Genomic DNA, 24,719 nt, shown 5'->3' on the forward strand with positions numbered 1-24,719 from the left:
TATTGAAGGCTTATACGTACATTTAAATATCTTGTTGCAAGGTTTTGTGTATACGTGCAGAGAACTTTGTTCCCAGTGACACTTTTTTGCCCTTTATTAAGCTGTATCTTCGCATTTGTGTATTCCATTGTATCTTCGCATTTCTATTGTACGAGGGCGAGTCAAATGAAAGTGAGCCAACCCACACCGCACAATAATGGTTCGGTTCATTATGTGCGAGGCATGTGTGTGGCACAGAGTTATCTCTCATTTACAAAAGTGACCTGCAGGTGTGAGGATAAAGGTTCTTTAATGCTCTTGTACACTAGATTGAACTTAGTTTCGTGGCATAATGAACTCTCCAAAAGTTTAACAGTGCGGTGTCGTGAGATTTTTGACAGCTGAAGATGGTTTGTCCCCAAAAAATTTGTCGCTATATGGCTGCCGTGTATGTTGAACATTGCATTTCATTGGTCACTGTGAAGCGTTGGAGAAAACGGTTGAAAGGACATGAACGTTGCAAAGATGATCCAAGACCGGGTCAAAGCCCGCATGAAATCACCCCAACACAATTGCAAAGGCTGCTTAGGGAGGATAAATGTCGATGAATTGGCAGGGCGTGTGAGCATCAGTCACCGTTCGGGTCACACCATAATTCATGAACACCTCGGTTATAGGCTCTTGTGTGCACAATGGATGCCCAAGATTTTAAACTACCGCCAGAAGACGGAGAGGGTCGACGCTGCCTTGACTCATCTTATCTGGTATCACAATGAGGGTGACGACTTCTTGTCTGCAATTGTGAGCGAGGACGAATCATGGTGCCACTAATACGAGCCTGAAACACAACGACAAAGCTTAGTGGAAACATTCGAATTCACCACCCTCAAAGAAAGCAAGGGCCATCATTTCCGCTGGAAAGGTGTTGGCTTTTTTTTTTTTTTTGATCAGGGGCCATTAATGAACAAGTTCGCTAAACCTGGATAGACTATCAATCGTTTTCGATATTGTGAAATGCCAAATCGGCTGCGTGTCGCAATCAAGAACAATGTGTAAAGTTGAGGAATGGGGTCATCTTTCTCCACGACAATGCCCGTCCCTACGTCTTTGATGTGGTTAACACAAAACTGGCAAATTTCAAGTGGGAAATGCTGCAACATCCGCCATACAGTCCAGACTTGTCGCTTTAGGACTTCCTCATTTTGGAGCATTGAAAAAAACAGCTAAGAGAACCAGATTCATGTTGAATGATAATGTGAAAGAGACAGTTACAGCCTTTTTGAAGCAGCAACCCAAGGAGTTTTACGCGACTTGTTAGTCATGTGGGACAAATGTCTAAATGCTCATGGATACTACTTTTAAATAAAGTATGCCGTTATTCATATATTTGTATTGGCTCACTTTCATTTGACTCGTCCTCGCATATTTTGCAGAACTCCTTCTTTTTATATGTGCTCTCTGTTGCGACTATAATTTCGGTGCAATTACTCGCAATACACGACCGATGACAGCTGCTCCTGCGCAATACATTCTAACAAAGGACAGCGTCATTGAGATTTTCCCCTGGTCGTTGCTATGTACAAAATGTAAACAAGGTTCTTGAATGACAGAGAGAGAGAGAGATGCAAATGAGGGAAAGGCAGGGAGGTTAACAAAGTTTCATTAGAATATTTGACCTCAACTTGTTAATTTCATGGCCTTTAAATTTGGTATATCAGTGGCGTGCACTACTTTGCTGGTTTCAAACTGATATAGTTCTAATGTTCGATCGCGTGATATTTTCGTTGCATATTAAAACAGACAGAAAACATAGAAGCATTGATATCAGTTATTTAGGGTACAATTTTTCGGACAAACGAGTATATTCTCTTACGAAAAAATACATGTCTTGCTTGTCTTGATGGCGCATAGCGTTCAAGAATTCGTTTGCAGCATCTTTGGCAATTGCAATGCAGTTATTATTCATGTATTTGATCCTTCGACAAATTTTATGAGGAGGCCGAGCCGCAACATGATCCCCCTCCCCCCCGACCGAAATTTCTGGCTATGCCACTGTATCCAAGTAATAGTCTAGGTAAAAATAGCAAATCCAATATAGATTTGGAATTTGCTTGCATGCGTGTTGGTTCCTGAACTATTTGGATTAGGTCATGAGCTAACATTATGTTAACTATACTGTTTATATGATTGCTGTTGTGGGGAAGTGATTTAAAGTGCTCCCAATTAATGCCTGCAACTTAAAGTCCTCTATTAGTATCAGTTTGTTTCTCTGGAATTAAGACATGTGCTTTTTCCAGCTTGACTAGATACTCAGAATCGGCATCAGGAGGTATGTAAATATGGCATACAGTAAAAGGTTATGGCCCCAGCACTAGAGTTTTATGCATAAACATTCGAGGCCTGGAATGTCTTCCAAGAGAGCAGCATGTATGTGGTCTTTAATAAGGACTGCCACGCCACCTCCCCTGGAAGGCCAATCCTTACAGTAAACTTGATAGCAGTGTGGGAAAACATCCTCGTCACTATATATATCAGTCCTCAGCCATGTCTCGGTTATGATGGCAGTGTGGGGGTCTTGTTCTAGTACGGAAATCTCAAGAGGTTCTGTTTTGATGATTACGCCATGATGGTTTAAGTTGATTTTACGCAAGTGCTTGTCACATTCTTTTGAAGGGTGTCATGTCTCAGGCACCCAGGTGTGTTGGTTCACTATCTTGATGTGCATGTTTTTATAATCTGTATCACTCTGCTGCAGCGCTTTAATGAGTAGAGTTGCAGCAGTTCCAATAGTTACAGCTGTGATTGCATGCTCAGCAGCAGAATGCAGTTGATATTGAACCAACATGATGGGTATTATAATGTTTGTATTTGCATTCTATGTGAAGGAATGACATAAGAACTGCACAATTCAGTCAGCCGACACACAAGTATATCAAAACGACTACATATGGCCTTCTCTTCTACCTGATGTTCACAAAGTGTGTGCTGTGCTGGTGTATTATGCTCCACCACATGTTCTGAAGCACTCGTATACCAGATGGAGAAAAAAGGCGAAAAAGATGTAGCGGCCAAATAATGGGTACCTGCCTTTTCTTGCTCACACCTGACTCACCTGCAGCATCAGCGTGCCACAGTTGTGCCCCTAAATGACACTGTCAAAAAGCACAACTGAGGTAACTGCGACAAGAACACACTGAAAATAAGGTTTCTGCTTCGTGCATGAAAGTCATTGTTGTAATGATTTGCAGCCTCCCTTGTCGCTGGTCAAGCAAAATGTGAAAGCGTGTACCTCTCACTGTGTGCATTTTTTCTTTATTTATTTTGTCTCATGTACAAAGTTACAATGCGCCAATCTCACCATGCCTATTGCACATGTGCGTGCTTCCTGCAAATTTCCTTGACACCATGTTGCTTGCAGTTCTCAGGAGATATTTGAACACGGCGGAAAATTTCGCTCAGTGCAATGTTTATCCTCTTCACCTTTTTGCCAACTTAAGCTTTGTGGAAGCAGTGGTGGACAGCTCATAACAGTGCATATTCAGCAATTAAGCTTTTGCTCAGGTTAAGGGGCTAGAGGTGTCAAAAGGTTATCTTTTGATGTAGATGGCAGGGTTTTTCTTTTTGAAAGCTTGCATTTGTTAACATGCATCAGCAATGGGAAGTGCTGTCATGCATCCTTTTTCTGTTTGTGGTAGAAAACATGCAAGGGCATATATCGTTACTCTCCAAAGGGCGCTGTGAAATAATTTTCAAGCTTGACATTCCCACATTACAACAATTTGTGTATAATAGCAGTGGTGCTTGGGTTTACATTTCAGCAGTGCCCTAAATCATATCCAGTTTGTTATAATTACTAGAATTTACCTTTTTCTGTCAAATGCAACAAATTTTGTTCGAATCGGTCTAGTTGCCACATAGCATTTCTGGGTTTTACATGAATAGGAAAATCATAGTTTATCACAAGCTAAGGATTACTCTTAGTTCTTCTCTTAGTTTTTTTTCTTAGCATTTAATTGTAGCACGCAGGTAGGTAACAGTATATTCTTTTACTATACTATCACAATGAACTAATGAAAAAACTTTGAAAAAAGGCTCGGTGCATTCGCGTTTCCATACACTCACGGTGCGTCAACGCAGCCGGAGCTAATACTACAACTACCAGCGTGCACAGCGGCTTCTGTAGCATAGCACAACTTGCAATGAGATCAGTCTATTACTTTGGTTTTTCTGCATCAGGCCCTGTAGCCTTTTGAGGATTCTACTTTGCACAGTATAAGGAACTCTTTAGAATACAATAGTTTGTGACCAAAAAAAATGTAGAGATCATTTGGGGCAAGTTTGTTCTATTTAGTGTGTTCAAGCCAGTTTTGTGAGTTGTTTGCCACAGTGTTGATTTATTTTAGCCAGTATTTTATTGTTGCCCACTTTGCCATTGCTCTTGGCAGTGGTAGTAACAGGTAACACAGTGCAAGCTGTTCTTTTTGCAGCGCATTAGCACAGCCAGTGGAGATGGCAAGCACTACTGCTACCCACACTTCACCTGTGCCGTGGACACGGAAAATATCCGCCGCGTATTCAACGACTGCCGAGACATCATCCAAAGGATGCACCTTCGCCAGTACGAGCTCTTGTGATGTGCGCTTGGCCCCCCTTCTGTTTTTCTCCTCTAGTCTTTTCTTTCTCTCCTCCTCGTACAGAACAGTCAAAGCCCGGCCCTCCATTTTACTGTGTTGCGTGCATGTAAGTGACTGTGTGAGTGAGTGAAAGTGCTTAAAGAAAGTTCTGGTGCAGCCGTTACCTTCTCTTTGTTTTTGTGCGCTGTTGTGTTTTGTTACGGCCTCACAACCTCAGCCGGACGCTGCTGCGCTCCTCAACACCCCGCCCCCCACACTTTCCTCTTCCTAGTTTGGCACTTGGGCGTGTCTGGCGTGCACTGCCACACACACTGCGTTAGTCTTGGCGCCAGCTGGAAAGCGTTTACTCCCTCTCCCCCGGGTTCTGTGGAGTGTCTTAATCACTGCCTGTGTTTGGCATATCGCCAGCCCTGCTGGGAGCAGGGGCTGTGCATGGAGACTCCTTGAGGGATGTGTTTTCTTGGCCCAATTGCTTACCCACTAACAGTCTGGTGGTGTTCCCTCTTGTGCTGGGACTCGCTCTTGGTTGCACTCTGTGGTGAAATACTGTTTGCTGCCAAACTGTTTTTAGCTGCTGCTTTTTTTTCCTAAGACTTGCTTTGAGTTCTTGAAAAAATTTGGTTGGGCATTGTAATGTTTGAGGATAGAATAGAAGGGGCAAACTTTCTGTCTGTTATGTTTTTGTGTGTTTTTTTGTTGTAAGTAGGCATCTTCAGCATAATGGTTGTGTGTTTTCGTGATTTTTAGTGCTATTTTTAAATTATTGAGTTGTTTTAGACTTGTCAGTGGTGGTTAGAAGCAAGAACTGTGCAGTTGGCCTGATGGAGGGCAAAGGAAGGAGCACATAATTAGAGTGGCCAAACACAAACTGAAGAGCTCCCAGGAGTGAATCCTCCCCATGTGGGCATTACTGTACATTGTCGTTTGCAATTGCACCATTGCTAGTGGTTTATGTGTTCTCTCTGGACAGATGTTTCTCTGACTTCTCACCACATTTCAGTTTGGGCATTTGGCAGCTTTTGCTCACAAGCATTACAGTGCCTTGCTTTTTATTGTTTGAAAGGCCTCATTTTGTTATTGACAATTGCTTTAGCCCATACTATTTTTTTTTCTTTCTGTTCTTGGTGGTGTGTGTACACATTTGTTCTTGCCACCTTCTCCTTTCACATGGAAGGAAGCCTTGCCTAAGCTATGAATGTCAGGTGTGTAGGCTGCCTCTGTTTGGCTGAAATATGGCGATTTGTGACAACTCTCAAGTATTATGTCCCTGGCCGTTACACCTAAGCAAGCATCAAGCATCAAGTTATTGGCAGAGTGGCCTCACCATACTGCTACGAGGGGCAGCCAAAGAATGGAGCTGCCGAGCATGGAACTCTGGGTGGCCCTGTGCACACACCTGCCTGGACGCAATACTGTGCCTGCTGCTGTGGGTTGGCATTGTTGGCATTGTGCGTCTTGTCTGCACCTGGTCCCAAGAGCGCCTCTCTCAAGGGACAAATTCCCTGCGCTGTGCAACTGGATTTTCATGCTTGCTTAATTAAGTATGGCAAGAGCCCACTACAGTTTTGTCTGAAGGCATTGGAGCCCGTCCCCATTGCCCCCTTCTCTCTCTATTTATATATGTATCCCCCCCCCTAGTTTTTTTCTTTTTTTCTTGCTGCAATCTGATTTGCCTGGAGCTATCTGTCTTCAGTGTTTTTGGTGCACTGTAACCAGAGCGCTACGCTGAGTTTTGTTGGAGAGGAAAAAATGTTAGATTAGTGTGTATAGGTTTAGTATTGAAGAGCTTAGCAAATATCTGAAGGTTTGTTAGCACTTTCTTAAGGTATTGTTTTCCTGTACACATACAATGCTGTGGCATCGTTTTAAGCATCCGAGTTTAGTTGGAGCAATGTGGCCAAACTCATGGCTCCCCCCTCTCCCTCCCCCCCCCTGATTTCATTTCATCCATGGACAAAAAGTCTGTATTGCAGTTGTTGAACCAACCACACAGATGTGAAACACTCCAGCGGGCCATTTTTAGATGCCATTCTACACTGCTGGCCACTGTGCTACACCCTTTTAAAAACTGCTTCCATTTTGCTCATGGTAGTGCTTCCATTTGCTTCTCTGGCCATAGAATCAATTGCTTTGTTAATTTTTTAACATGTTGTTTGCGCTTCTTCCTCACCCTCCACACCAGTGATCAGTGTGCATTTCTGCGACTGTGTATATATATATAACAATGACGTGGTGGCTCGCAGTTTTAGTGAGTGGAGTGAGGGCACCATAGAGCATCCTGCAGTGGGCTTCAGGAAGAAAAGGGTTTCTAGGGACACAGCTGATAGGTGGAACCCACCCAGGCCTTTTTTCTTTCTTTTTATTTATTTTCTCCATATTTCCACCGAGTATTTTCTGGAGGAAATGAAAAAAAAAAGGCTTTGTTGTCACCATTTCTGGCATATTCCCAGATAAGAAACAGTCCCCTTCTTTCCTCCTTTAGGTGGTGTTGCTTGCCATTCTCTCATTAATAATGACGGGGGTGTGCTGCAAACCGATGACACAAGAAATTGCTACTAAAGTGGCTCCTACCGTTCAGGTTTCATTAACTAGTGCACTACACAAGGTTGCATGTCTTCCTGTGTGGGGTAAACATTTCCCCCCCCCCCCTTTTTTTTCTTCAGCGTCTCCAGGGTGCCCTTGCCTCAGTACACGCATCCAGACATAGGCAAAATCATTGTCCGTCCCTGGACTCGCTGGGCATAGTGTGCAATTTCTAAAATGTTAAATTCTTTTTAACTAGGACAAATGTGCGCATGTGAACGTGTGTGTGCAAGGGAGGGCGGGGGAGGCGCTGAAAAGGATGGCGCTGTGTGGTTAATTTGCAGTGTGTCTCAACCTGTATCTTCCTTTCATCTGCGTTTCTTTTCTGTACTGCATTTTTCTCCACTCCGTATCTTGTACAGATCCAGGTGACTTTTAGAAGAAAAAAAAATGCAGGGGAAAAATGCAAAAAAAAAAGACACAAAAACAGGTGGTGTTTCCGTACCCAAGTAGGCTCAACTGTTGGATTTTTTTCTTTTGTATTTTAAGAAAGAAAGACATTGTGTTTGTTGTGTAATTTTTGCGCACTTGTCTGTTTTTACTTGACGATAAACCTGAACACAAAAGGTCTACCTGAGTGGCTGCTGTGCAGCAGCGCTTCTAATGCTTCTGGTACGATGCCTGGCGTGCCAGACCATGACGTTTGGCCCTGGCTCTGCCCTTGCCTAGCTTCCACATGTGATCTCGGGAAGTCCATGTGTATGGCCAACGCTGAGAAGTGTGAACAATGCAGCAAGTTAACTCTTGCACACATTTGGCACCCACAGTCTCTGAAGTTGCACGCCTGCGCATTTGTATTGTAGATTCACTGCATCTGAAATTGATGCTGTAGAACATTTATTGTCTCATTTTCAGCTTTCATATACAGCCCAGAAGTGATGTTTGTTCATAATAATTTTCATTGGACCTGATGGCAGGTCTCTGGTTGCTCCAGGCACATTTGTTGCCCATAAATTCTTGTCTGCCTTGCATGTGCATAGGTGCCTCTATGGCCTTAGTGCATAGATAAGCTCGTTTGTGTGGTGGGTGTTATATGCAGCCTCACATCAGAAATGTATTTAGGTCTGTTGTGCTGGAGTTTCAATTCATCATGGCGCAATCTGGGAGCAAATTACACACTTTGCTGGGTAGTACAACCCGTAGCCCAGCACACCGAAATGGCACTGTCACTAAGACATCTCGCTTCCATTGTTTGTATATTCAGGCTGGCTTTATGTCCTTATTTGGCTTTTCAGAGACTCAAAAGGTATCTTTATTTGATTGTACTACCCTGTGTCCCAGCTTGTCGAAAGCACGACTAGTTCATGATATAATCATGCGAAAAGCGTGCGCAAACATCACCATTTATGCTGATTTCTAGATAAAAGCTGCTATGCACAAGAATTTTTAGGTCTTGAAACGAGCTTATGATGTCTGGTGAACGCTATAAGGGATTAAGCGAAAGGTCATAGAATGACAATGCTGTCTGTGAAGCAGCTTACAAAGATGAGCAAAACGAAACAAACTGACATACTGACAGCCACTTAACAGCATGCAGTGAAAATATTTACATAAAATCTTGGCGCCATCTCATTGTACGTTGCTCGGAACAGATGAATCGCAAAGTGAGAATTGTGCCCGCGTCGTTCTTGCACAAAGCAATATTGCGTAAATGCACAGGCCAAAGGGAAATCTTGCTGACGATCGTTGGGAATTTGAATTTTTCACAGAAGCGTGTTTGGGGCCAACCGTCTAAGCACGTAGCAGAGCCGTTCAAGTCTGATATCGCAGTGCCAATGTTAGCAGCTGATTTCGTCCTTTATTAGCTTAACTGGTTGATTGCACCATTGTTCAGGGCTCACATTTCTGAGCGCTTCTGTACACTGCGCAACTAAGCATTCATTAGTCAAATTGCTTATATTACCTGCTGCTATCACACATGCTCTTAGAAAAGGGAAGTGGGTGTGCACAGTGTGTGAACACATTAAACATGGACTGGCGGGAGGTTGTGGACTAGCGAAGCTATCAATAATGTAGGTAGCGATGCAGATGGTGCACAGTAAATGAGGACACTAAGGAAAAGCAGCTGGAAGTTTCCGCTATGTGTGGCCCCGTCTCCCTCTAGTCCTCAAGCAGGGAACGCGTTGCGTCAACCCTAACAAGTCTCCGTAGCAATCATCTCGCATCTGCAGCAGGCATTTACAAGATTGTAGCATCTCTATCGGACATCAGTGATGCTACTTAACTGCTGCGAACAGTAGCGAGGTGGTTTCTCGTGGCTCTTTCCCAATTGCCCTTCGCGCTACTGCTTTGTAAGATTCTTTCCTTTCAGCCTTGGTCTGTCAATGCGATGGTCCCAGCTGCAGCTCTCTATCCCTAGGTCCTGTGGCTTTCCTCTCTCCCCCCTCCCCCCTTCTTGTCACTGGCCTCACTCTATTCGTGCAGCACCCATTTCTTGCCTACTGCACGTTGGTCTGCTCATCCAGGGACTAGCATGTTCAGCCTGTTGTATAATATAAAGTTCACCCAGTATAAAGTGGACGTGGAGCATTGGTTAAAGTGCACGATTTAAGGCTAAACCCCATGAGAGCGATCTTGTGCACGACGGCGACGATCAACAAAGCAGGCCATCACTTCTACAGAGCGCTCGATCGCTAGGTTCTAGAAATGTAGAATTCGTCGCCCGTCGCCCGGAAATGCTATGAGAGACTAGCCGATAGTGCGAAGCCTGAACTGGCTGTACATCACTCAAATACTACTGATTGTCGCACGGAACGAGCAAACTATTGAATTTTATACGTGCAAGAATAAGAGCCTACTGCAAGACCTTCAGAAATATTTTATGCTACTTTTTGCAGTAATATACATAAACTTAAATAAGCACACGTCACGCTAATTTCGGCGCGTATATTGCTGTCCTCATACCGACGTCTCCCCAGCAACACCCGGGAGACGTCGCTCAAAATCGTTGCCCGCATGGGGTACGACTTGTAGGCGACAACCGAATGCGACAGCCATTTCCATCGCATTGCTTGTCGCTGTCGCCCACAAGATCGCTTGCATGGGGTTTATACTTTCAAGGGAACGTTACCCTGCTTGATCCCCCACTCTACTGCACATTGACGGACCTATTAGACTCATTCCCGAGCTGCCGATGTTCGCAGTAAAACTAATTTTTTGAATATAATGCATTGCCAGTAAGAAAATTTGTGATGGCCCAACTGTTGCGAAGCTCTCTGCACGCGTGAGCTTGTGCCCAGCTCGGCGACTGCCGAAGCTTTTTTTTTTTTTTGTAGTGCTAGGTAACTGAGGCTCCGACTAGCATACATGCAGATGCAATATTTAAAAAAAATGGCTGTGGCTTAGCTAAGGTTAAGCCCAGGATGCGAAGCATACTAGCCTTTATTTTAACGCAACAGCGTTAAGGAGCTCGTGTCGCAGAAAAGCCGGTGTCGTCGGCGTTGTCGCGCCGAACGCTGCGTTGCTCGACGCTCACCGCGTCCGATGCGGGGCGCACAGTCGCTGCGCCGTAGCAAAGCCACCTAGAAACAGCCTCTGTACGCGCCGCAACTTTCGCTTCTCATTCCAACGAGCAGCTCTGTCTCCAGTAGGCATCTCACCTCGTGAGTGTCTAGCAGAGGCAAGCGCAGCTGCTTATATACCGCCGCGACGGCGCGAGTTGGAGCCCCGTTTCTTCTCAGTCGTGACGTCACGGTGTCACGTGGTATTGAAGGCGACACCGCCGCGCCTGAGGAGCTGGGTTGAGCTCTAGTAATATGGCATAAAAGCTCAAATAACGCATGTTGCAGGCGACCCGTCGCGTCCGCCCGCCATACTGGCTACGTCCAAATTAAACTCGTTACAGTACTGCAGCTTCTTTGAGAATGTGCTCAACTGCTACATGCAAATATCTGCGAGAGACAACTGTCACCAGGTTTATTTCCACGTCCATAATGTTCGCGGTGTCGGCATTTTCAAGCACCAGTTTCCTGTAATGTCCCGGATGCACGGAACCACATGCATACGCTTGTGCATTCTCGCACCCGGGAGAGCCAGTGGAGTCGGCTGGCGTGATAGACGTGGCGCTTCGGTCTTGTGCTTGGGCGCTTTTAATTAGCTCGCAGTTATGTCCGAATTTTTTCCCTGATTGAGCTAGCCACTGCTGACAATTGTGCACTGCATTTGCAACTCTCACCCGTGGCCTGTGTAGGTGGTTGTTGAACCGCGAAAACAACTACTTTTTCCCTAACCCATACGGCCTTTTTGTCATGCTAGCGCGTGCTAAGACACACATTGGAAACGACTTTTCGACTTTTCAACCGTGCATGCCTCAATCCACAAAAAGGGGGAAAAGTGCTTTTTCAGGTCTTGGCACGCAATTAACCCGTAGTTTCCAAAGTAGAGGAGTGACTTCTTGCAGGAAGCGCGTACAGGGCCAGCTGAGGTTCCATTGGTTCATTGTTCAAGGAGAATGTTCAATGCCACGTGTTCATCTAGTCGATATAGCGGGCGGATGTTTGACTGGATTGTCCAAGGCGCTCACGTTCATACGGAGGCGTGCTCGAGAGCCGCCTTTTTTAATGCAAAAGCATTATATGCCCCATGAAGCGGGAAATCCGGCGAGCGACGGGCGTTAAAGGGACCTTGAAAAGATTTTAACGTTTTTCTACAAACTGAGTCGTTAGAGTAGGTCCTTCTGATCATTAATTGACGCATCTAAGTGCTCCGCGTAAAGCAAGGATACGGTCCTTTACCTGACAGCCGCACACATTGGCACGTCCACGCCGTAGACGCGGTTAGTGCAGTCATACGGTCGATCACCTGTCAGCTGCCCAAATTGGCATGTCCAAGCCGAGGATGGAGTCAACGTACGCTCCTCCTTTCCCTGTTTGTGCCCAGTGATGTGCGTGCATTTCCGACAAAGCTCCCTTCGGAGTGAAACGGCAACAGACCTGATTGATGGGACCTGATGTCATCGGTCTCCTGACGCCGGATTGGGGGAAGTGACTAAACAATGACGACGCAGGGCATAAAAGGAGCAACAGAGGCGGGAGTGATCGGCTTTTTCTGTTATACTTTGAATTTTCTTCTACATATGTAAATATAACGTGTTTGTGAAACGTCCTGGATATCGGGCCCACCCCACTCCACGAGCAAAGTAGATTGCACGTCTTCGGACCACCAGTAGCAACATTGGATGGCAGCGGTGAGATAGTCTGCACAGCGCTTCGACTTCGGCATAGTGCACTAGTGCACGACCTTTTCTCATTGAGAATTACCAGGCTTAACGTGGTTCTTCTTGGTAACAAGGGTGTAGGAAGCGTTTTTGAAAGATACCGTGATTCTACACTTAATTCCTTGAGAAACTTGTCGGCAAAAGAGAGGTAGCCATGGATTGGAGTAAGTTGCGCGGAACGGACTTAAATGCGATATGCGGGGAATTCGGGATTGATTGTGCGAAGCAGCTAAAGAGGGCGGAGGTCATCAATGCGATAGAGGCAAGTGGCAGAGATAACCAAGAGATCATAGAGGCTTGGCAGGATATTCAGGGCCAGAGGGAACGCGAGAAAGAAGCCGAAATAAAGCGGGACAAAGACTACCAGATTGAACACGAACGCAAGAGAGAGGCCGACATAAGGCGGGACAAAGACCGTGAACTAGAAGGAAAGCGCTTGGATCTACAGATAGCCCAAGCAGCGGCCTCTCAAAACACAGCATCCAATGCTCAAATAGTGAAACCACCAAAGATAAAAGACCTGATACCCATTTTTAAAACGAGCGAGGACATCGGTTTCTTTTTGGTTAATTTTAAAAGACCTGCGAAGACATAGTGCCACGTGAGGCATGGTCTCGGGTATACAAACCGTTCTCCTTCGTGAAGCAGCAGAAGTGCTTGCTCGACTCTTAAAAGAAGGTGCGGCCGATTATAACAAAGTAAAAAGCGCGCTGCTGAAAAGGTACCGACTCTCCGCCGAGGCCTTCCGCCGTTGTTTTAGAAATTATGTAAAATGAAGCGAAGAGTCATTCACCGATCTGCCTACAGCATGAAGTGCAACCTCACGGAATGGCTTAAGGGCGAGGAAGTTTTCGGAGACCACGACAAGGTTGTCAAGTTCATATGCATTGAACAATTTCTGATTCGTCTGAACGAGGAGGCACGCTTGTGGGTATTGGACCAGCCAGGGAAAAAGATATAATAGAGCACACCGCAGAGTTGGCCGAAGAATTTAGTCTCAGCCGAGGGGAGGAGAAAGAACGCGAGACAGCGGCAAAGAAACCGTACCTAGAAACTGCTTAGCACCCCGAACCTAGAAATCGTGCCAGGCAGGTACAAAAAAGGGCGAACGGAATAGATCAGCACAAAACGTCGAGCAACAGTGCGCGCTCAGGCAAGGAAATAGGGGAGCAGAAGAACCGAGCTAGAACGTTCGAGGCACATAAACCAATTGTGTGCTTCAGAGCAATTCAGAGCAAATGTTGAGAGAAAAAGGTCTGAGCTTTGGAGAATACAAATTACGGGCTCTCACACGTTCCAAGGCCAAAGAGATGGAAACGCAGCTCCGTGTTTCGGAAAACAAAGAGGCACAGACACTCGAACTAATAGGGACCGCAACAAATTTGGAAGGCGTTTCGGGCGAGGACGAGAATAGTTCCAGTATCTCTATAGAAGTTAGCGAGAAACAGGAACCCTTTCTGGTGCGTCCCTGTTTGGACAGCTTCCCAGAACAGTCGAAGTGGGCCCAGAGGTCATCGCGTCAGAACAGAGGACGAAACGCTTCGGGAATTAAACTGTACGGTAGGGGAGCACCAGGCACAGGAAAACGTGGTTTTTCGCCGTCGCGCAGGCATCTTTTATCGTCAGTACAAAGACTCGAAGGGAGTGTACTAAGACCAGCTTGTAGTCCCACAAAGGTATCCGGCCAAAATACTGGAGCTTTATCACAGGAATGTTTGGGCGGGCCATCTAGGCAATAAGAAAACGAAGGCTCGCCTACTGGGGGAAATTTGTTGGCCGAATTATTTCAAGGACGTCGAGAGATTTGTGCAACTTGTGACGTCTGCCAAACAATCTGCAAAACACGGGGACCAGCAAAAAGCACTCGTTGGTGCCGCTCATTACCGAGCCCTTCCGCCGGCTGGTCGTGGACGTACTGGGTCCACTGCCGATAACGCAATCGGGTCCGTTATATATTAACCATGATATACCTCGCTACGAAGTTGCCCGAGGCGATCCCTTTGAAGGAGCTCACCTCGGCTAATAATGTTTTTGGGCTCCTATCAGTGTTCTCGCGAGTGGGTTTTCCGGTGGAGTTGCAAAGTGATCAGGGTTCTGGTGAGTACCAGCGCACTCACCAGAACGTTTTTGGAAAAGTGTGGCATCCGAATCATACACAGCTCCGTCCGGTATCCCCAGAGTAATTCTGTCGAGGCGTGGCATTTCGTCCTAAAAACAGTCCTATGAGCACTATGCTTTAAGAAAAAAAGATTGGGAGGTATGTTTGCCCGCCGCAATGTTCGGCTTAGGTGGGTACCCTACGAAGCCACTGGATTTAGTCCCGTCGAACTCGTCTACGGTAGGTCGTTGAGGTCACCCCTTCGCATATATTGCGAGAACCTTGGGAGGGAGCGGGAGATGATCCCACAGTGGTTGAGTACGTACTGGGCTTACTCGAGAGGCTCCAGGCTTGTAAGGAGCTCGTGGAGGCGAAATGACCTCGGCGCAGTTGAAGGCGAAACGCCTGTACCGTAAAAACGCGCGGCAACGTCTGTTTTCTGAGGTGTTAGATATGGGGCTGTTTCCTGTGCCTACTTCGAGTTCTCCAGACCACATCGAATCGCACAGCTAATTGAGAAGCGCAGAAAACACGGAAAGCACATTCCAGAGGAGCGCCCGAGCAAACAAGTTCGTACGCCGCCGGTGGAGCTATTCAATGCTTGAGTTTTCCAGAAAACGAAGGGATAGCCCGGCATTGTTGCAAGGAAAGTGGGTCCCGAAACAAGACGGCTGCGATGTACCGGGAAGGCCTGGCAGCGTCGCCCCCACCTGGCTTTTGTGACGGCGACCAAGCAAGGGAGACCAGGCGGCGACTCTCTCCGCCTGGTGTGGCACCTAAGTGGCACCGCGGCACGGGCGCCAAACATTGGCCGAAAATGGCGTCATCTGAACGGACTCTCCCATTGGTCAAACATGACGCGACTTCCAGTGCTCGAAGGGTTTATAAGAAGCATTCCAGAGAGACCAGAGCATTCCCTGATTCACCTCTTTCGACCTTCTTGCCGCGGGCCGCAGCGTCCGAGTTGCTGCCGGCCCGTAATGACTGTACGACTGTTACTTGACTCTCACCTCTCTGTATATAATGTAAAATAAACCCTCCCAAGTTTGTTTTCATCCCGAAGCCCGTCCTTCAACCCCTACAGAAGGAGTCCAAGTAATGCTCTTAGCACAATGTAAAGCTAAGACGCTCGCGATTCAGTGGGAGGGCCCTGCGGTGGCAATACTGCCAGATACCAACTATGTGATCAAACTGCCCGATAAGCGAAAACAGGTAAAGATTTACAATTCAATTTTGATGAAGCCTTACCGCCAGCGAGCAGCCGTACAACTCGCGTTAAATGTCTCCGAAGAACTAGAGAGAGACGTCGTTATGCCCGGACATGCTTCAGAACCACAGAACAAAGGCAGGAGCTTGAACAGGTACTTATGGAATTCAGAGAGGCGTTCGTAGATAGGCCGAGAAAAAACACCTTAGTGGAACACGACATTGCATTAATTTCCAATGAGCCAATTCGCTCCCGACCTTACCGAGATACACCCAAGCAAAAAGAAATACTCGCACGCGAAATTCAAAGAATGTTGGATATCGGTGTCATTGTCCCTTCCGAGAGAGAGTATGCTTCTCCTCTCATGCTAGTAGAGGTACGCGCAAAGGAGCCGAGACCCTGCATCGATTATAGGAAATCACACGAGACCAGCTGTACCCTATTCCAAACCTTGAAGAGAGAATGGAAGCAGTCAGCCGGAGCCTAGTACGTCTTTACACTCGGTCTGACACGCGGCTGCTGGCACGTACCCTTGACTAAACGAGCCAGTCAATGTATACGCCGCGTTCATTTCACCTTTAGGGACTTTTCAACCGTTGGTCATGAGTTTTCGGCTCGAAAACGCGCCCTTTTGTTTCTCGCGGCTCATGGATCGTGTGCTCGCCGGGGCAGAGGACTACGCGATTCCCTATCTCGATGATATGGCGGTTTTCTCGGACGGTTGGCAGGATCAGATGGGCCACTTGCGAGGGATCTTGACGCGATTACGCGACGCTGGGCTCACTATAAGTGCCGAGAAATGTAAGTTCGGCAAGTCAGAAGTGGAGCACCTTGGGAATCTTATCGGGCAAGGATACCGGCGGCCTCATGAGATAAAGCTTGCCGCTATCGATAGCTATTCCCGACCTACTACTAAAACCGATATCCGCGCATTTCTCGGACTTGCTGGATATTACCAACATTATATACCGAACCATTCCAATGTCGTCAGTTCCCTAACCGATAGCTTAAGGAAAGAAAAGCGGACTAAGGTACAGGGGCTTGGGTGGGGGGGGGGGGGGTGGAACGAGATGAAGAAGGGTTCTTTCCTGGCTTTAAAGGAACCCCTAACCTCTCAACGCATTTTGAGAGCTCCGGATTATGACCTACCATTCATACTGTATACAGTGTGATGCGAGTGATTGGGGTGACGGGGCAGTTCTGAGTCAGCGGGACGAAAGTGGACAAGAGCACCTGGTGCTTTTTGTTAGTCGAAAGCTTACTGTAAGCGAGGAAGCATATAGCGCTTCTGAGAACTAGTGTCCGCGCCTTAGGTGAGCCATTCAGAAGCTTCTATGCTACTTTGCCGGCTGCCGCTTTGTTGTCGAGACGGATCTCTGTCCTTTGTCATGGCTCCGCCATATGTCACCCAAGAATGGTCGCCTACTCAGACGGAGACTTGCCCTACAGGAACATAATTTCGAGGTTAAGTACAAAAGGGACGGGAAAACGGAAATGCGGACGCGCTCAGCCGTGGCTTTTCCTACTGATGGCAGGACTGACTCGTATTCCAAACTCAGACGACTGGTTGATTTTCTGTTTCTTTTCTTCTAGCGTTATGTTAATGAGTAGATTATTGTACGAGTTGAAGACACCTACGTAGGTACGGGAAGTGTCTTTTTTTTCTTGTGTTTTGATTATTGTTTATTCAGGTATGTTTTAAACTATCTCCCTTTGTTTGTCGATCGCCTCCGAGCTGCGTGAATTGCGCCTTCTTTGAGACACGGTTGAAACTAAATTGATCAAACGTCAGTCACGCTACCATTTCAACTTTTTTTAGCCTTTCTGGCGCTCGCTGGTAACCTCGAACATGGTTATGGGAGAGGGTATGATTACCTGGTATATCTCGGAGGAGGTTTGTGTGCTTGCCTTGTCGCTGCTCGGGCGCTGTGTGGATTTGATCGTTAAATGCCAGTTCCCAGACTACGACCTGCAGCCAACCCTCCCTCCAAGATGGCCATTGCCCCTGCACTCCTCCCAGCGAGCCCGGGACTTCGAGTCAGAGCTGAGCCTCCTGAGCGGCCAAGGCCTCTTCAAGGGGCTCCGATGATCTGCCCCCTTTCGAGTCCTCTTCCTGGCGGTGGACGGGCTGTTGTGGTCGGTCGTTCACCCCGCGACACCCACCGGTTACGGCTCGCGCGATTAGGGAGAACGGGCGGACGACCTCGTCAAAATAGTTCTGAAAACGGCTGATTTATGGCCAGCATGGGAGCAACTCGGTGAGGAGAGGTTTGGGCAATTGGCAAGGATACGGTCCTTTAACTGACAGCCGCACAAGTTGGCACGTCCACGCCGGAGACGCGGTTAGTGCAATGATACGGTCCATCACCTGTCAGCCGGCCAAACTGACATGTCCATGCCGGGGACGGAGTCAATGTGCGACCGGAGTCAGCGTACACTCCCCCTTTCGCTATTTGTGGCCAGTGATGTGCGTGCGTTTCCGAGAAAGCTCCATTTTGAGGGAAACGGCAAAAGACCTCCGGATTTGTGGGACCTGATGTCATTGGTCTCCTGACGCCGGATTGGGGGAAGTGACTGAACAATGACCAACCAGGGCATAAAAGGAGCAATGTACGGCGGGAGTGATCGGCTGCTACAACTTCATCAGGAACTTTTTCTGTATTACTTTTAATTTTCTTCTACACATGTAAATATAACGTGTTTGTAAAACGTCCTGGATATCGGGCTTACCCCCACGTTCACTTACTCCTCCACGAGCAAAGTAGATTACACGTCTTCGGACCCCCAGTCTCAACAGCACGAACGCCGCAGGTGCGAGACAGTCTGTCCGACACAACGCTCGCGAAATGGGGCGTCAGTGCCCGCTGCTTGACCTATTTCATCGCACCGGCAGCCAGCGTTTGAGCGTAAACGAACTCGACCCCACAACGCAATGCCGGCACGCCTAGGGACAAACGCATACAATACGCGCTGAGAAACGTCCTCCGTAGTGCCTAGACAGTCATATATTCAAAGAGCAAAAGCTCCCAGGTTTTCTCTCTCGCGCCCGCTCTTTCGCGCCTGCGCGAGTTGAGCGGGCGTAGCAGAGGCGGCGCAAGCTGAAACAATCCGCTCGCTCATGCCCGAAGACCATCCTGCTCCTGACCTTCGACATCTCAACCTCCGTTCCGCCAGACGCCGAGCAGTAAAACGAGCGATGAGAACAAGACTGCCACAACACCTCTCTGATTATAACCGCATCGATGCTGCCTGTCAGTGGCATGCCAACCGCCGCCGACGACAGAGCTGGCAGGGAATCTGCAACTCTGTCAACCAGGCCAATGGTGGTCCTCGAGCATGGAGGCTCCTGCGGTCTGTCACAGAGTGCATGCCCGCGCCCCTCTCAAGATGGCCGCCATTGCCACAGCAGCAGCAACGCCGCTTGCACGGCGATGGGGAAGAGAGCTTCCCATTGTCCCGAGCTCGCACGACCAGTTTGGTCACGTGTGTCGCCTGAGCGCGGCGGAGGGACGAGGCGGCTCGGCGAGCGGCAGAGCGGCTTGGAAGATGGAGCAGGTTGGTCGGGCGCCGGGGGACAGCTGAAGATGTGGTCGGCAGGCTGCGATCTCCAGCCGAAGTCTTCGCCGGTCGAGCGACAGACGGTGCAAGTCCGTCAGGATCTTCGGCAGCGAGGTTGCAGCAGCCCGACGCTCTTCAGATCGGGACCTCGGCAAGCGCGCCCCAGATAAGCCTCGTGTTCCAGCCCGCTCTCAGAACTTTCCGCCAGACTCTCTTTTCTAATCGCGTCTAATCTTTCATTTGTTTATCCATCGCGTGTTAATTTTTGTATGTTCTGTTAATGTAGTGTTTGCCGTATTTATTGTCGCGTATATTTTTCATTTGTGTCGCGGATTTTTTGTTATTTCGCGAGTGTTAATGGTTCCCACGTGGTGGACTTAGTGTCGCGCGAGTGGCGTCAGGGCGTGTGTTGTGTGACCCGCACGTCTTCCGCGAGCTAGGACCCGCTACTTGAAGTTTGCATGTTTTTTTTTCATTATGTCTCGGACATGATTTCATTTTATTAAATTGAATGTGTGTGTTGTACGCTCCCGTCTCAAGCCTCTGGTTCACGGTCGATCAGGCGTGGACCTTATCGCCGGTCAGCAGTCTAACCCTCACTAAACGCACGCGGGGTGGGTTTGTTGTCGCCCCATTTCCTCCGGTTCGGAGAGTGCGAATTACCTCACCATCAATCTTTGACACGGTCTCTGCTCTCTGGCCCAGGGTACGTCAACCAGTATTCTCAGCGGCCATCTGCCTAGGCATCAGCGAGGCATCCCTGGCAGAGCTCCTGGCGAACCGTTTCACAGCCCACCCAGTCACTCCCAGCGGCTATATTGCATTCCCCGTCCCCAAGGCAGCCTGGTGGCTTCCATCCAGCATGGACATCCAGTCAGATCGATGCCCTCTGCCATGATCCATTCCAGGAGCACAAGTTGACATCAGCTGTGGCAAAATCCAAGCGCCGCAGCACCCCAGGAGCTGACGGCATCACATTCCAGATGCTACGCAAACCGCGTGTTTCTATTAACGCCCAAGCCCAGCGCTCGACTGCTGCGCCACCATGCGCCGCTCGCGTGTACCACGTTTCTAGGTACTTTTTCCCCGAAGCGTCGCGGCGAGCGCCCTAGGTACTTGGTGGGACTAGGGAGATGTTATGCCTGGGCGCACAATCTACTTAAAGCCCCTCCATCCAGGCGCCTGGTCTGCGGAAACGTGGATGGAGGGGCTTTAAATCTGCTCACCCAGCTACAGTGTGCTAGAATACTACTAGTTCACTGTAACCTGCAGCTGTCGCTAAAAGAAAATAGGTTTTTCAAAACAAGCCGCCTAGGCTGTTTCGAAATAAGAGTTGCTTGCGGAAGCTGGCGCAACGCTGGAGGAATTTTTTCGGTTTGGATAAGGGGATAAAGGGATGTGCTAAGAAGTTGGTTGTGGTGTGCGAGGCGCTTCGGTCTACAAAAGCTGGGATAATCGTGGGGCATGGAGGGTTTCTCGCACCACGTCATCGCTGCGCTCAAGCTTCCTTTCCTTTTTGACATCACTATATCTCTTCCAGCAGAAACAATAGCAAGGCGCTGGCGCCATACACGATGCATATTGCACGTCCAGGAACAAGAAAAAAAATCGCGCAGAAATTCCTCTGGGAGTTAGACTATGCGTATTTATAAGCAGCGTAAAAATTATGCCACTAGCTCATCTCTGCGCAGCCCAGAGTCATTACCAATGTTATGTAACTTGATTAGCTCAGTGGCGACAGCTCAGTGGCGACATGAACTGGTGCCGACGGCGGCGTAAGGAGCATTGATGACGCGAGCAAAGTACTGCAGGTGGAGGCCCGAGGTGCACTGATGACGGTTCCGATAATTATATAAGCCGCTATCGCTCTTCAGCGCCTTATTCATCCGCGTGAAACCATTGGAGACTTTTAGCGTGTCCGCTATACCGGCAAACGGTGGTGGTTTGGGGTGATTGCTGGATGGGCGAAGGCAACGTGAGCGGCCGGAGCGGTGCAGCCGCCTTTGTGGCGTAGAACTCAACCAGACAAACACAGAGCTAAAATTGCAGTAAGCTACTATATTCTGCTTCGCTGTTGGTGCAAATTTTCGGCAGTGGCGTAATTGTCCACACGATTACGCCGCTGTCCAAAATTTACACCAGCAGCTAAGCAGAATACAGCAATTGTCTCCGTGTTTGTGTCGTTGAGCTTTGCGCCAACAGCTGGCGCCACCAATCTGGCCGCTCACTTTTACGCCCCCGTTCCCACGGCAAACCGCCCGCGCTTGCCGGAATACTGGACGCACTAAAATTCTATATTATTGAACAACGAACGTACTCAGGCGGCGGCTTCTTATGGCAATGCCGCGTGGGCCGCAGCTTGAAAGCGATCTGCGATGCCCATAAAACAGTGCCAAAAGCGCATAGCCTCGCGTGCTGTGTTCTTGCCGCTTACTTGAAGAGACGCGTGCCCGCTTAACTTCAAAGCGATCTGCGAAAGTTGCGGAATGAGGCGTTTACTGAGAGCACCGCCAGCACTGTGTTTTCGCTGCTTCGTTGTCGTTGAAGCGGAAGGCAGCGCAAAGGCAAATTCTTTCGCTACTGCGGGCGCTATCTCGAAAGCGGTCGTCTTATTACGGGACGGACGAAGGGACGGTTTTCTCTTTGGGTAAGCATACAAATGCTTAAGCATTCAGAATTAAAATTTACCTACACCACCTAAACTCTGCGAATGCGGGCTGGCCCGAACACACCGCGCGCCCTGGCACAACCAGAGACGCAAAACCAAATACATAGAAGGATCTAGGGCGCGTGCCATGGCGCATCAGCGAAAAAGTACCTAGAAATGTGGTACGTGCGGGCGGCGCATGGCGGCACAGCGATCGAGCGCTGGGCTTGGGAGCAAATAGAAACACGCGGTAGGGTTCCTGCCGGAGCAACAAACAGGCTTCCGTCGCCACCGATGCACTGCTGACTCGACTGCAGACATCATCTCCATCTTGGAGGGGGCAAGAAGCAAGGAGGAAGTGGCCCTCCTCATTCTGCTGGATGTCCAGAGTGCATTCGATGTTCTGCCGCACGAAGTCATCGAGAACGCACTGGATGAACTTGGCATCGTGGCCTGCCTCCGGCAGTTCATCAGCTCATTCCTAACGGGGCGGGCACTTCGGGTGAGTCGGCCGGACTTGAGTCGGAGTACTTGCCGCAGGGTGGCTACGGGCGTCCCCCAGGGCTCCGTCCTGAGTCCATTCCTATTTAACGCGGCATTGGCTGGACTCCCGGCAGCCATCCCTGCAGACCCAAGGTTTCCGACGCAGTGCTCGGTGTATGCCGATGACGTGGCCCTATGGACGCACGGACCCAGACGGAACCTGCAAGCCATCCGGTCATCATTGCAACGTTCTCTGGGTGCAGTAGCTGCATACTTCCTGAGTATCGGACTTCTGGTCTCCCCCACAAAGACAAAGGCTCTGCTCATCCATCCGTTAGCTGCCGCTCGTGTCACCGTTAAAAGGCTGGTGCTGGGCGGCACACCCATCCCATGGGCAAAGGAGGTCACATTTCTGGGGCTCCAGGTGGACCACCGTCTCACATGCCCGCTGCTAAGGCTGCCACCATCAAGGCTCGCAGGGTGAGAACAGCGGTCAGCCGCCTCCTCCAGCGAGGAAAATGATGCACATCCCGATGGGCCTTACGTCTCTACCATGCTGCCGCCACCTCCATATTCCTGTATGCACTGCCTATGGCGAACCTAACACCGACCCGCAAGAAGCAACTTGCTCTGGAACATAGGACAGCCATGCGAATATTCTTAGGACTTCCACGACATTCACCGATGGCTGCTACACTGGCGGAGACCCAGGCTTGGCCTCTCTCGCTGCTAATGCTGCGGCACGTGCTGCTCCACATAGACCGCCTACACCACACTCCTGACGGCGGTGCCCTGGTGCGCAGACTGCGGAGCCGTCCCTCCTCCCGGATGGGCAGCATCTGCGCACTGTACGACGAGCTAGTAGGCCAGTCCCCCACAGCAGTGATACCACCATCACCCTGGGTGCCAACCGCCATTGGAAGTCCATCTCCAGTTGGAGGGGAAGCAGAAGATGTCTCCACCATGCGAGCTGGCGCAGGCAGCGTTGTCGAAGCTGCACGTACTAGGTGGGCATCTCCACATCTTCACGGATGGTTCTGTCCTCCCATCCAATGGCTCGGCAGCCGCGGCCTGCATAGTACCGGCAGCTGGAACGACCCTGCAACGCCGCTTCCCATTTGCTGTGAACTCCACAGCAGCAGAGCTGGCTGGCCTCCACCTGGCAGCTGACTTCCTTGCGGAGCACCCACCGCAGGCGCCCGTAGCCATCTTCTCAGACTCTCGCCGGCTCTTCAAGGACTACTCGAACCCAATCAAGCTGGAGTCACCGTCACCCTGCTCTAGCTAAACTCTTTGCTATTCAGAGGAGTGGCATCCCCCTCTCGCTCCACTGGCTGCCCTCACACGTAGGGATAGCTGGAAATGAAGAGGCGGTTGCTGCAGCCAAAGCAACCCACAATGCTCCCGTTGCGGTAACCACTGCGGTAGCCGCATCGGACTATACACGGCACCGGTTGCTCAAACTGCTGACCACTGTCCACCTGGACGCGCAAGTGGCTAGCGGTAAGCCACCCCAGCTTCTCCCCGAGAAGGGACTCGCGAGAGGAGAACAGGTACTCCTCCTGTGCCTCAGGACAGGCAGCGTTTGGCCTGCTGCCCGTAAATTCAGCGTAGGGAGAATCGCATCACCTGCCTGTAGGAGGTGCGGCTCCCCTGAGACCTTGGAGCACATCCTATGCCATTGTCCAGGACTAGCCTCTCAACGACAGGAGACGACAGCCGCATACCACCGCCTCGGCCTTCCAGCCAACACCGTAGAAGACCTCTTCCCCCGCCTATCCCCGGTCGCAGCACTGCAGGCCTTCCTCGAGTTTGCTGCTGCGGCCTGACTTGCCGCCTTGTAGCCGATTCCCCGCCCACCTGCTCCTTGCGGTGTCCTGCCATGACACGTTGCGACAACTGACCCTTCGCACAACCTACTTTCTTCCCTTCCTTACTTCTCTTTTTTGTCCCTCTCTCCCCCTCACCCCTGATGCTGAGCCGTGCTCCCTCACGGGTAGCAGAAAATAGCATCATTTTCTCCTTCCTCCGAATCACTATGTATATATAAACGGCTGGCGATCCCTCAAATGAACGTGTCGTGCAGAGAACGGCAAGGAGCTTAATAGCGAACGTCGAAGCAGCTAGGCCTAGCGTTGCTGCGGTGGTGGCTACGGCTGCCAACGGATCTTCGTGCGAGAGTGCCGGTTCGAGTCGACAAGGTAAATAAAATGGCGGCGGTGGTGGTAACTTTTATTAATGCTGTTTCGAACCTGCGGTCACGGCAGAAAGTCTGGAAAATCAGACGGCGAAGGGTTCTCGCGTGCGAAATTTCA

The 24,719-nt window shown here is 49.2% G+C and overlaps 1 protein-coding gene across 2 annotated transcripts in view; it reads left to right on the forward strand.

Annotated features, from left to right (window-relative positions):
* Galphas (G protein alpha s subunit) overlaps nt 1–7,766 on the forward strand; it is a 199,699-nt gene extending 191,933 nt beyond the window's left edge. For both annotated transcript variants that reach the window (XM_070530669.1, XM_070530670.1), the window contains one exon: nt 4,467–7,766. In XM_070530669.1, coding sequence (XP_070386770.1) covers nt 4,467–4,613 — 147 coding nt within the window. In that variant the 3' untranslated portion in view covers nt 4,614–7,766. The remainder of the gene's footprint in view (nt 1–4,466) is intronic.
* Nucleotides 7,767–24,719: the final 16,953 nt, after the last annotated feature.

This window comes from Dermacentor albipictus, chromosome 1 (genome assembly GCF_038994185.2).
Source record: "Dermacentor albipictus isolate Rhodes 1998 colony chromosome 1, USDA_Dalb.pri_finalv2, whole genome shotgun sequence".
Classification (NCBI taxonomy): Eukaryota; Metazoa; Arthropoda; class Arachnida; order Ixodida; family Ixodidae; genus Dermacentor; species Dermacentor albipictus.